Consider the following 14,261-nt stretch of genomic DNA (forward strand, 5'->3'; position numbering starts at 1 on the left):
GGTCAGCTCAAGCACCCTGCAACACCTAGGATCAATCTCTTGGGTGGAACTCCCATCTCCACTGCTGCAGTAGTATCACCATCAGACTGAGATCAGACAGTGCAGGAAGTATAAGACAAGACCTGCGCCTTTTCCTGCAATGCTCTGATGACCTAGAGCCACATCTGGCAGAGTCCATCCCTTCCCCATCTTCAAGCAACACCTCCATGCACTGTTATACTCGAGCGGAAGTGAATTTCCCACCTCAGGTATTAAACCCACATCCTCTTCCCAAATTATTACTGTAAATCTCACTCCACCACATCTTCTCGTTGATCCTCTACCTCCTTTCTCACCTTTGTGAACACCAACACCACTCAAATCACGGTGGTAAACCTCTCGTCTTGTAGTAGTGTTTGGTTGCTTGCAGCTAGGTTTGTAGTATAGAAATCATAAACATTCACGCACACCCGTAAAACCTTGCATGCTTCAACCCCAAATGAGGTGATAGGGTTGACTCATTGTCCAAAGCCTGTCCCCCAATACCTTCTTATGCGTGGCTATGGTTCTGGCTCATTTCAAGCAGTCTATCTACATAACATAAACAGGGATCTAGCCCCAGCCTTCAAGCCCCACGAGGCCAATAGGAGCAAAGACGCTGCTAGATGTGCCAGCAGTGATACATTTGTAACATGATGAGTGCTGATGCCCGAAGCTCTGATCAGAGGCCTACGCTCAGTCAGCACGCCGAATACTAAGGATGGGTAGTCTTGAATCTTCCCCAGGGCCTCTTTAATCCACTCCCAGGCACACCTAGGCCCCTTCTTATCTCAATGTTGCAGGCTCCTGCTTTCTTCTTTTGTGGTCTTTTTTCTGTCTTTCTCTTCCTCCTCATGTCTTTGTTGTGTGTTTTCCCTCTCTTGCTTTTGGGAAATCTTTGAAGATGAAAAATAAGTGCTGGTCCCCAAAAATGAGTGCTTGTGGCCCCCAATGGCACCCACCAGCTCAATTTAAGCACTGGGTGCTAGAGGACATGCCAAGGGTTGGAGGTTTCTACCCCAACTTATTCTTATATGAATCCTGTGGATATCTGCTTCCCAAATATATGGTAATGAGCAGTTGGTGTGTGATGAAAGCACATACCCTTGCAGGGTAAAACTGCAGGATCACAAATCAAAATAAGAAGCCCAAGTAGGGTTGAGGATACAAAACACCAAATGCACACAATGTGCACTGGCAGTGTTCTGGATTCTCCAATTACATTTTCCCCAAACAGATGAAGGGAACTGTATTCCAAGCCTAAAACACAGGAACCCAGATTGAGTATAATTACAGATCAGAAAAGTGTTTTGAGTGATATATTATCTACTGGTACAGAAGCTGAACTTATGATCCAGAAACCAAGATTGCAGTCTAGGCTTCAACAAATAATAATTTTGTATTTGTATAGCGCACATATCACCCCCAGGGGGGGTCTCAAAGCGCTTGTACGCATACCGCTGTGGAACCCATCCTGGCTTTCCCTGTGAAGTGCCCACTCCTGGGCACCCCCAAGATGAAGCCAGGCATCCCAGCGCTGTTGGGGCCGTTGTGGAGATTAAGCAAGCTATTGCCCAGAGTTGCAGAGTGGGACCCATGATTAGAGTAGGCACCGAGGCGAGAATTATCGAGTCCGCAGACACTGAGCCCAAGATCCTGCCGCATCGGGAATTGAACCCTGGTCCCGGGCCTGACCTCTGCTTCAGGGTCTGCCGCTTCTAACCAGTGAGCCACACTTCTCCAATGACCGAAGAATTATGGATTCAGGCCACAACACTTTATCTCCCTGTGTTTCGAATTGTGAAACATTTGAAAAAAACACATAATGAAAAATAAATCTATTAAATGCATTTTTCAGAATTCTAATTATGTGTTCCAATAACGTAATTTTTCTGCTATTTAATTTCAACCCAACCCTACACACCATAGTGGTATGTGTAGGAGATGCTTTTGGTTTTAGAGATACTCCTGTTGGCGGAAATATGATCTAGTGGGTAAACTGCTGTCTACGGACCATGAATGTGTTAGATCGTATGTTAGAAACTATAATTGGCCATATGAGTTGATAGTTGGTGCATAACTAGGGTTAACACTGTTCAGTTACAACAGATTATAACCGATAAACACTACAGAGGAAAATATTTGCCTTTCAGTAGAAGCAGGAAAACACCACATTCCCCTGCAATATTCGCCTACCTCCAAGCACTTCTTTGTGAAATATGCATCTTGCTTTAACTCACTCAGGCCATGGTAATACATAATATGACCTCTGCAAGCTCCTTGGACTCAGAATAACTACCAACACTCTTGTTTTTGAGCACCGTTCAATTCACATGGCTTTGGCTCACTGTTCACTCCATGTTGCTGTAGAGTGGCCGATTGGTTTGTAACTAGCTCAGAGCAGGGTCTCAGTTCAGTGTATCAAGCTGTACACTTTAAAGCTTGAAAATATGACATGGCAACCATTTCTGTGTTTCCTATTTTGTTCTTCAGGCAGCACAATTTCAGCCAAAACATAATTTCAGCAAAAGCAGGTGTATGGATCTGTTTGCGACTGATTACCAACGTAGAAGACATTCATGATGCATTTCCTGATTCAATAAGTTCAACAGTAATTTATACTTTCTCCATGTCGAACTGAAGCTTCAAACTGATGGTGCTGATACAAAGACTTGACACTTGGCAGCCTTACCCATAAACACCACTACAACTACATTCCATGGCATCATGTTGAGCTGTGCATGTTATTCGCCCCAAGACAGGAAATACACTAGAACAGAGCAGAGTGCACAGCCCCCTTCTTGGTTTCAAATAAACAAATGACAACACTCTTGGTAAAAGTCAAGCTTTAGAGGTCTTTGTGCTGGCTTTCGAATAAACTGACTTTTGTTTCACTGTGTGAACGGGGCATGCAAAAACTTCAAGGCATATTGTGGTCAAGAAGTTTCTTTACTATCTCAGCTGTTGTTTTATACAGCAGGACAGCTTACTGTTACCAAAGGGTATGTAGCTAACAGCATGCATATTATTTCCTCAGGAGCTTTCTGTATATGACAAAGATGGAGTAAGAATTGGCCCACATCATGTAGTGAGAATATATGTTTCAGCCGTGTCCATTCATGACATCTGAGACGGGGTGAGAACTGGCTTCCAGTAATGGAGGACCGAGCATCTCACAATATGTACCCCATGCCCTAATTAGAAAATGTGTATTCAGCAGATGTTTGTCATTTGTCTGAATAACAGAGTAAATGTGTTATATGACCACCATTAAACTTTTATCTACTGTAATCACATCTTAATGAGGGGCAGACATATCTCCAGGCATCCATGCGCATCCTTCACACACTGTGGGACTGGGCAGCTGGAAAGAGGAATCTAAGAGCTTGGAACTGAGACAGTAACGAGGGTGAGAGAAACAATGAAACCTTACATGACAGATTCAATTCAAGCAAAAGGTATCAAGAAGGGAGTTAGGAGCAGTACAGAAAAGAGGCAGATCTGAAAAGAGGAATAAACCAGAGAAGCAAGGGAATAAAAGCATATTTCTATATAATCACAGGCAAAACACTACTTTTTTAATGGAGCAAATAAGTGTAAACAATGACAACCATTGATTATTACAATTAAAAAAAAAGAAAAAGAAAAATACTCAAACAACTCCACTGGGATGCACAAGAAGCAGAAACTGAAAACCGGAACGCATAACCTACACATTCATTATTTACGGTGCCTCAGTTCTCTCATCGTCTTCAAAATGGATGTGCTTAGAAAGGTAAAAGTGTCTCCATAAAAGGCTGAAACTTTGTGAACTTCTGGATGTACATAGATCTTTACAAAAAGTACATTTGTCACTCAAATCTACCTTAATGTTTTTTAAGTAAAGAAAATACATTATTCAAGTATACATAAAAAAGATGGGGTACTTAAAATAACAAATAGAATGCAAATTGAGGAACAGGATATTCTGGAGGGAGCCTTTGTCTATTGATCTTCCATAGAAGCAACTCTCAGAATAAAATACAGTGAAAAACATGAAGCGCCGCCAATACCGCTCTCATGCCCACCATTGTACAAGTGAAAAGCTAGACTCGTCACTTCATTTGCTCACCCCCACATCTCTACTATTTAGGTGTACTCCGAGTATATTAATAATCTGGTCATACCCTTGAGGCCCCGTGCCACTACAATAGTTGCACTATTGAAAGATACACTCCTAGTGACTAATTCCTATACCAATAAAGTGTTGCACTGATACACTCTACTCAATAATATGCCAGTCATCATACCTTGCATCCAGCGCTGTCCCCAGGTTTAGCAGAAGCCAGCCCTTGACCTGAGACCAGGCAAACAACAGCAAAATAGGAGAGCGGCAAAAAGACTGAAAATTTTGGAAAATAACCAGTAATCTCAACCTTGTTTCAAGAACACTGCATTGGCTTGAGGAAGAGAAGTCCAAACAAATGAAATTCTGACAAGGTCAACATACACGACTACGTTAATTGTAGCTAAAGGGCAGATCAGGTAGATGGCAAAAGAGGGAGCCGCAAGGAGATCAACATCAACCACAGGCCGAACGGTTAATTGAGTCAAGGCTTCTCAAATATACAAGGGCCTTTACCAACAAAGTGGAGGGAAGTTAAGGAGGTAACATGTAGGGTGGTGTTGGTCAGTAAAGTACACTAACCAGAGGACAGCTTGTGAAGTCCAAAGCACTGATGACAACAGTGGGAAGTAACAACTTGAAAAAGATGATTCAGGACACAAGACAGGTCATTAACACAAACACTTGGAAATCAACAACGATGGAACAAGGAGTTGCTGTGGAACATAATGTACTGCTTCAGATAAAGTTATCATGGACAAGATAAGACCACACATTTTTTAGAGTGATACACAAATAAACGTCTTGTATATTGTCAGAAATGCAGATTGACTAAAGGATTCTTGTAGAAAAGACAGACTCACTAATGCTGCAGGACCTGATAAGGTAACCTCCAATGTAAAGATCATTGTGGATTTTTAACTGGTGGACGAAGAAATGTCAACACTGCCCAGCCCTCCTATCAGGAGCAGAGTCACCATGGCCACTGGAAACAACAATTAAAAGGAAGTGCAAGCCAAAATAATGTCACTACAAAACAGCCCCCCTGAGAACCTCTCCCCCTTTATGGTCACACCATCGCCCACATCTCCTCGCCAATGTTTCCCTCTCTCCAAGATGTGAAGCATCTCTTAAGTATACACATATTTGACTTAGCCAAGGTGTAGATCATTATTTTAAGAACGTTTTTTGGAATGTGTTGAGATTATGTAAAATAAATCACTCCACTGTGCAGTGAATTGAGAAGTAGAACCAGGCAACAAATAGTTGAAATGTCAGGGAATGCAGCACACATACCATTTGTCACAAACCAATAGTATGGGCCTAAGAGATGTGTCCGTCCTGCAGGTGATTGATATGGGGGAGTTCACACGCCCCTCCCCCTTTAAAAAAGGGGAAGAAGGAGGGATATAGTTACAGTTCTTGCAAAGAAGCTTGCAAGTGCACAGAGGAGAGTGTTTTAAGTGAAAGTAAATGCAACAGGTTCATAACATCAAAGGTGCAGGAAAATGTAAATGCTAAAAAGAAAAGTGGATTCAAGTAATAAATAAAGGTGAAAGTGAAAAAGAGAGGTTCTATGCGCATTAATGGAAAAGAAAAACTGTTGTACCATTGAGAGTAAAATAATATATAATTTGCGAACCTGCGGTGTGAGTACACATGCCAGCAAACAAGTCCCAAAAGGTTTCACACTAAGGGGCCCATTAGGAGGACGGGGGATTGCCCCCGCCAGGCAGGCGGTGGCTACCCGCTGGCCTGGTGGGAGCGATCCGCCCGCCATCCGTGCCGGAATGACCCCCAGCCATATTAGTATGGATGGGGGGTCCGCGGAGGACGGAAAGACCGTCCGCGCTTTTCCGCCCCGGTCGCCTTGCGACCAGGGAGGAAACGGGTTTATATGTGGCGGTGTCTATCAGACACCGCCAGCCATATTACAATGGGTATTTAGCAATGCCTTTCCGTGGCAGCAATGCCGTCACAGAAAGGCATGCGGAGTCTGCTTTGGGGGCCCGTTGCGGGCCCCCAAGTACTCCAGGGGTTGGGGGCGCACATGGGGGTACCTATGGTCCCCCTAGCAGTTCCATGGACAACACGGCAGACACCGCGCAGTGCCTGCCATGTTGTGCATGGGAGTGCACAGCATGCCTTCCTGCCATTGTGGCGGGCGGTGCTGAGTGCACTGGCTGCCCCAATGGTCGGAATGCTGGATGTGCCCGCCACTGTGGCGGGCGCATCCTAATACCACCATCGGAACCCCTGCCCTTATGGCGGGCGGTCCCTATTTCCGATAGGATGGCAGGTGGACAAAGTCCGCTCGCCATCCTAATGTCGGCCAAAGTTTCTAACAACAGTGGAAGCCAGGAGCGAGCAATGTAGCTGACAAAAAAGACCTTATTGGGCTGGCCCAAAATATGGGCCCAGAAATTTCTTCTAAACCCCTTCTCTGGCACATTCAGTGCAAACCTTCTTTGTGCGAAAATAGCGCTATAAAATTGTTTCTTTTAATTACCCCCCAAGCACAGGGACATTGGCACCCAAGAGTAATCATTTGACATATATTTAAACTCAACTGATCTACTTCAAGGGACACTGAAAGATTTCCTATTTTACCGATTCTTTATTAGTTTGACAGCATAGATTGAGAACGAAGGAAAACCGCTCAATTGTAAACAACAACTCAAGACACGTGAACGCATTCTCCTAATAACCCATGTACTCTCTCACAGCAAGGAATACAATGGAAAGAGTCAAGAAAGCAATAATGGAGGGAGATAACGACTGTGAAAAGAGAAACAATAGCGGATACAATTTTATTTTAAAGGGTATGGATTGGCAATTCATGCCCTGCCTTTGTCTTGGTACGTTTTACTGCTGGAGAATAAGCCATAGAATTTGACAGGGCTAGTCTTATTTAAAAAACAAAATTGTTCTGAAATCGATCACCAAACCGTTCCTGAAATAACGTATTTGACAACTTTTCTTCTACTAATATATTTTACTATACAAGATGATATTGATGTTTTTTATTTAATGGTTATTCAATCCTGTTAAAATAGATTGTATTTCATTTGAAAACACTTTTGTTTAATGAGACTACAGTGCTTTTAGGTTTTCATGCTAGCTTCAGGAATGCTTAACAGGAATACTCATTCAAAGCATATTTGTATATATAAAACTTGCTCAAAAAATGTCCTAAGTGGACAAGTGAAGGCTCTGTTACGTATCTCTGTTACAACATCTGCTTCAAAACCATGTTTTGTTAGTGCACAATTAATGTATTGTCTGCTTCTCACTTAACATCTCATTTAGGTCAACTAATTTACATAAAAGCATTGAGAATAACAACATTGCAAACAAAATATTCTGATCACTGACTGGCAGATTTTAAGAAATCACTTTATGTAATAATACTTAAATTCAGAAGACATTTTTCATTTAAAAGAGAGTGACCGTACCTGTGTATCCTGTTTTGCAGACACAGTTGTAACCTCCTGGAAAGTTCTGGCAGATGGCTCCATTTTTACAGGGGCTGGCGAGGCATTCGTTGACATCCCTTTCACAGGCTATTCCAGTGAAGCCATCATTGCAGCTGCATGAGAATCCTCCCACCAGGTTGTGGCACGTCCCACCATTGTGGCAAGGCGATGGCAGGCATTCATCAATGTCTATCTCGCACAGGCTACCGTCGTATCCGGGCAAGCACTTACACATAAATGGCTGGAGGGGCTCATTCGACACGATGATGACCGGGATGCTCTCATGGCTTTTCAAACCAGGACCCACAGCAAGCTTTTTAACACAACTTCCGCCATTTTGACAGGGATTCTGAGCGCACGAGTCATGGTCCACAGATTCTATCCATACACCGCTTTGTCTGAGAATAATTTCCCTGATGCTTTCGAAGAAGGTGGCGACTCCACTGGGATTCACATACTGATTGTTGTTTCTTTTGACAGCAGCCAGGACAAAAGTTCGATTGCTAATCTCATAAACCCCATGGAGCTGCACAGCCGTGCCCAGCCCAGTAAGCTGTGAACTTGCGATGCGCAGAAAACTGAGATAGTGGTTAGTCAAAAAGTCCCTGATGGTCTGCACATTGAGACGGAGAAGGATACTATTGTCTATGGTGGCATTGTTGAATCCGGCAAAGAAAACTCGAACGCTGCTAGTTACGGCATTGTGCAAACCATCATTGCTAAGCACAGTTAAGTCAAATGTTCCATCAGTGGACCTTGCTTGGGAATTCAGATCACAAGTCCCACCTGGAATACTGAAGAGGCTTGTAATACCTGAGGTGAGGGAACATCGGAAACTGTCCAGCACATCAGGATCCTGAGGCTTAACACTGCCCAATATTCCTCCTGGAAATATATTGCCGAAATAGTGGACAAATATTTCAACTGATCTCGGTTCTGATGGGTTATCATTCTGATCTAGAACCTTCACATGAACTGTTCCAGTTGAAGACATCTGGGGAATGCCTGAGTCTCTGGTAACCACTGATAAGTAGAAGTTACTAATTTGCTCTCTGTCAATTTCCCTGGTTGTGGAGAGCACGCCGGCTGGACTTAGACTGAAGTAACTGGTAGAAGGGCCTGTGCTGAGCAAGTAATAAGTAAATGGCCCTTGGTTTGGGGGAAGATCTGGATCAGATGACTGAAGTGACATCACAAGTGTTCCTGCACGAGTGTTTTCCATCACTTCTCCTTGGGTGGTGGATAGGGTGGGCCCATTGTCGTTAATATCTTCTAACGTAACCAACAGATTGGCACTTCCGGTGGCTGATGGTGTTCCGGAATCAATAGCCAAGACAGTCATATTATATACAGGGACAGTTTCCCGATCCAGTTCTGCAGTCACAGTTATCTGACCAGTTTGGGTATTAATGGCAAAGGCACCTTTGTCATTCCCAGAGCCAATAAAATAGGAGAACCTACTCCAGCTGGGCACTGAGTCAGAATCAAAGGCACTTACAAAGGTGACATGGGTGCCAGGAGGCACACCTTCACTGATCTGTACATTGTAGAGCTCAGTGCTAAAGTGGGGTGGATCATTGGCATCTAGTACAGTGATGTTTACAGTTACTTCATCTATGTCCGCACCGCGGATGCTACCGACATTTTTTGCAAGAACCTTCAAAGAAATTCTTTCTTCTTTTTCTCTGTCTAAGGGACCAGATACATAGATCTGTCCACTCTTCTTGTCAATCCGGAAACCTTTCTTTCGGCTACTTCCAAAGATAAGGTAGTGGACTTCCCCATCAATTCCCATATCCCTGTCACTTGCAAATATTTCTCCAACAACGGTGCCTTTGGAGGCTGCTTCAGACACTTCAAAGTAATAAAGCTTTGAAACAAAGCGTGGCACATACTCATTTGTTCCCCTCAGGTGGATATTGACTGTGGCAAAACTGCATCGTTCTTCATCTGGAACATTAAAAGCCTTTGTGGTTAGATGATAACTCTGTTTTGTTTCATAATCTAAGAAGCCTTGAGTCGTGATCACTCCGGTGTTCGGATCAATAACAAAGAGGTCACTATCAGAGGATTGGATGGCATATGCAATTATTGCGTTGGGGCCAGAATCTGCATCGGTTGCATTGAGTTTGATAACAGTTGTGCCACTAGGAGCATTTTCCAAAACACTAGGAGAATACTCTTCCGGATCAAATATTGGTGCATTGTCATTATCATCAACCACATGCACAGTGACAATGCAGTAGCTTGTTCTAGCTACCCACCCCCCATCAGCAGCACTAAGAGTCAAGTCATGCTTCTGACTGATCTCATAGTCAAGGTGTTTGGCAAGAATAAGTGCTCCTGTGGTTGCATTGATAGTGAAGAGGCCTGCATCGTTTCCAGTGGAAATATTATACTTGACAATTCCATTCATAGCCGCATCCCTGTCCCTTGCTGACATCGTCCTGAGTACCGTTCCCACCGTAAAGCTCTCAGGAACAGTCAGGCTTACATGACTTTGAGAGAACTCGGGTGTATGCAAATTTTCTTCTGTTACAACTATTTGAACAACTGTTTCTGATGAGAGAGGAGGATTACCTTTATCCTTTGCTGTTACTTTAAGCAAGAAATGTTTATTCAAATCCATAGTCAGAGGTGCTACCACAGAAATCCATCCTGTCTGGCGGTCCAGGGCAAACTTATCTGTAAGGTTCTCACTCTCAATATAGTATTCCACCTCAGAATTGTGCCCAAAGTCTTTGTCATCCACGGCAGTCACTTTAATGAGTTTTGTCCCTACTTTTGCATTTTTTGTCACTGGTGTGAAATATTCTTTGGTAAGGAACTTTGGAGCATTGTCATTGCTGTCCACTATGTTGATTGACACTGTAGTTTCGCTCATTAGAGGGGGGCTTCCTCGGTCTGAAGCTGTTACCACAAAGCTGTGCCTGTTTATATTAATGTTGCTTGATCCACTGGGGTTCTGATACTTTAAGCGCTGCTTGTTGAAAATCTCTCCAGTGGTGGCGTTTATGCGGAAGAACTCAGACTGGGATTTTATGAAGTAATACACTTGGCCGTTCAGTCCATCATCTGGATCAGATGCAGCAACATGTGTCACCTTTGATCCGACCTCTGTAAGTTCAGGGTATTCTAAGTAATAGGAAGGCCTTCTAAATCGTGGTGCATTATCGTTGATATCTGTTATGAATATGGTGACATCTGTGCTTACTGTCCACCCTGAATCATGCGCAGAAACCCGGATAATATACCGCTCAGTATCTTCCCTATTTAGTGGCCTGTTGACTGTAATATCTCCAGTGGTGGGATTAATGCTAAATGGTAGGCTAGAGTCTGCAATAGAGTACCTACTTACAGCATTCACACCGGCATCTTCATCTGATGTAGTGACTCGTGTAACTGTATAACCCAGAGGTGCGTTCTCGGGTACCAAGGCTGTAAAGATTTGTGAGAACCGGGGGGCATTGTCATTTTCATCAAGAACATTAACTAGTACCTTGGCTGTACTACTCAATGAAGGAGATCCTTTGTCTGAAGCCCTGACAGTAAGTGTGTATTGTGCAATCTTTTCCCTGTCAAGAGGTCTGGTGCTTCTTAGTTCTCCACTGCCCCGATTTATACTAAAAAAGTGCTCCTTATTGCCATCAATGATTGAGTAGTCTAGTTGGCCATTGGGACCACTGTCTTTGTCCACAGCAGAGACAGCTACTATTTTACGTGGCGAAAGGTTTTCCATTATTTCCACGATGAAAGGATCTTTATTGAATTCTGGGCTGTTGTCATTGACATCTACAACAGTAACTTCCAATTTTCCATATGAAGAAAAAGGAGGAAACTCCATGTCTCTGGCTTCAATCCAGATGACAAACTTTGGTGTACTCTCGAAGTCGAGAGGCTGTACGATGGAGATCTGGCCTGTGTGCTGGTCAACATGGAAGGTGTTGCCATGGTTTCCACTAGCGATGAAGAAAGACAAGGATCGCCCTCTAGATGCAGAACCAGAGACTGTGGTAACAACAGTGCCAACTGGTTGATTTTCAGGGTACATGAATGTTTGCTGAGCAATGTGGACACGAGGGAACAGCGACCTGTCAGCAAACCTTACAGTCACGGTTGTGCTGTCTGTCTTGGGACTCTGCCCGCTGTCTCTTACATGCACACCAAACGTAATTTCAGAGGTTCCTGAGATTGATTCAGCAGCCATTATTGCACCTCTTTGTGGATCAATGTGGAATTTTTCTGAGTGTCTGTCTTTGAGGGTGAAATGCAGTTCGGCATTCGGTCCTGAATCTGCATCAGTCACCGTTACAGCAAACACGAAGGAATCTGCAGAAAAGAAAGAGGGAACAGAGTTAGTTGTATGTATTGTTTTCTGGAAAGGTAACATAGTTTTATGAATCTCAACAACTAATTTGAAAACCTCCATATATTACATAGAGTTATTACTGTGCATTGACACAACACATTAAGGAAAATATCAACATCACATGGTCTACAAAATGACACATGTACCTGCAAGGCTCTTAGAGCACAACAATGTTCTGCCATCAAGTGTACTGCCTGCCTATGGGCAGAAGCACAAATGTCCTACAGGTCAAACGACCTGAGCTAATGGTGCTGCTTGTTGTCCAGCTAGTGACTATTCTTGAAGCGGGACTGTGCTAATCACTTTGCACCTCACTGCTGACAGCCATGAATGCACAGTAAGTTGTATTCATGGTACAGCAGTCCTTGGTCTCTGATTTACATCCACAATCCCCTTAGAAGGGCCTGGGTAACAATGCCACACAGAGGGAACTCATTTTGAGGTAAGCAAAAGGGGAGCAAGTACTTGGTCTAGACTGCTGCTGCCTTACCATTAGCTGATGGCTCCTAAGGCGAGCAAAGCAAGAAGTATCCCAGTTCGCACTCGCCCTTCGAGAGTTATAATTACTGACTGCGCTGGTTAATATTTGTGGATGTAGACATATCCATAAAAAAATTCTATATGCTATTGCACCTCCTTGGTGTGAGGGCCATGTAACCAATTGCTTACCTAAAGCTTAAATATATCTTCAACAAACTGAAACTTTCTTCCTGTTCTTTTAAAAAAAGAATTTGTGTCTGTACAGATGGGAGTTAAGTCACTGCCGGCATGGCATAGGTGAAAAACTTAAGGACATCACATGTATTGCACTCAGTCATGCCTTTATATTGAAATATGTTAGAAGCAAAGGCAACCGTTTGAAAAATGTTTTCTAGCATGTCTTTATCTCACAGTTAGTCACTGTATAGCACCTACTAATCCCTAACCTGGATGTATTACATTCATTAGGCTGGAAATTATTATGTGTCTAAAACGTCCTGTAAGTGTATGATTTACCATTAAGTGCTAATCAGCAATACAAATAATGCCAATCACCCTTCTCCCTGAATCCGAATCGTTGCATATTACTGTTGTTTTTGGACTAAATTATACTGGCACACATGTAAGTGTAACACACTGAAAGGTGTAGTAGTGTTATTTAGAATTGAGACGATCAGAGTTCCACTCATTTAGAAGACGGGAAAGAAAATATCTTAGTACAGAGAGAACAATTTCACAGTAAGTGAACCTGCACTCATATATCCATTTACTCCCTCTTGGGATGGGAATATCCTCGGCATGGTGAACAGTTGTGGTCCCCTTCCCTGAGTGCCTAACTGCATGTATCTGGTATCCAGTTTTCATATTTTGGCCCTAGCATCACACTAATCTAGTATGTGTGCAGAAGCCTACGCCTATCTCTTGACCTGGACCTCTTGTGGGACCAATAGGGATCACAATGGTGTCTTCTCTGAATCAACAGTGGGCTCCTGTCCCTGTAATGGGTTTAGTACATGAATCAGTGGTTGCAGGGCACCATGTTTTAGTGAATCAACAGTTGTGACCAGCCCTTTGTATCTGTATCACTGGAGTGGAGGCCTACTTGTACAACCATATAAAGTTCCACTTCCATGCACTGACCTGGATCGTAGCACTAACAAACCATATTTGTGTATCTCCAGCTTGGTACATGTATGTTGTGTAGTAGTGAACTAGGGTAATAGAGGCCTGACTTGCAGGACAAGATTGAGGTATGTTTTTCTCTCAAGACAGTGGAAGTGTATTTCTGGTGTTCATGAAGCAGGAGGGAGTACAGTGAAAGACCGGGAGGGAAGACAAGTCTACTTTTGAAATTCAATTAGCCTTTTGCGGAGGAAGGAGCTGCTTATTAGTCTTTCTACTGTTTGTTAGATAGTATAGGAGAAGGGTGGGACTGCAGACTCTGTTGTGCATAGTAAAGGAGATCGCTAGGTGAGGCCCAGTGTGTTGTTTTTCCTTGGTAACACTAATTCAGTTGGCTGATGACAGCCTGGTACAGAAACCTCACACCTTTTTGTACCTCTTTTTTTGTGGGTGTTCCAGGCTGAGGGAGTACCTTTTTGTGAGAACCATCACTCTACACAAAGGCTGTTTCTGGAGAGCTCCCTGGGGAGGACACTGGAAAGGAGAACCACCCCAAACAAGTTCTGAAAAAACAGACATTAGATCCATATCTCCTGTTTGCTTTGGCTGTTTAAAGTGGGATCTGCTGACCCACTTGTTGCTCCTGTTCCAAGTTCTCTATGGCCAAGTAGGTAAGTGATCCACAGAGTAT

General features: G+C 43.3%; 1 protein-coding gene across 1 annotated transcript in view; it reads right to left on the bottom strand.

The window, feature by feature from the left end:
• Nucleotides 1-14,261, bottom strand: part of FAT4 (FAT atypical cadherin 4) — a 376,496-nt gene that overhangs the window by 60,847 nt on the left and 301,388 nt on the right. Inside the window, exon 9 of the mRNA XM_086962185.1 lies at nt 7,579-11,928. Coding sequence (XP_086818311.1) covers nt 7,579-11,928 — 4,350 coding nt within the window. The remainder of the gene's footprint in view (nt 1-7,578; nt 11,929-14,261) is intronic.

Source organism: Lissotriton vulgaris, chromosome 3_1 (assembly GCF_964263255.1).
Source record: "Lissotriton vulgaris chromosome 3_1, aLisVul1.2, whole genome shotgun sequence".
Taxonomy (NCBI): Eukaryota; Metazoa; Chordata; class Amphibia; order Caudata; family Salamandridae; genus Lissotriton; species Lissotriton vulgaris.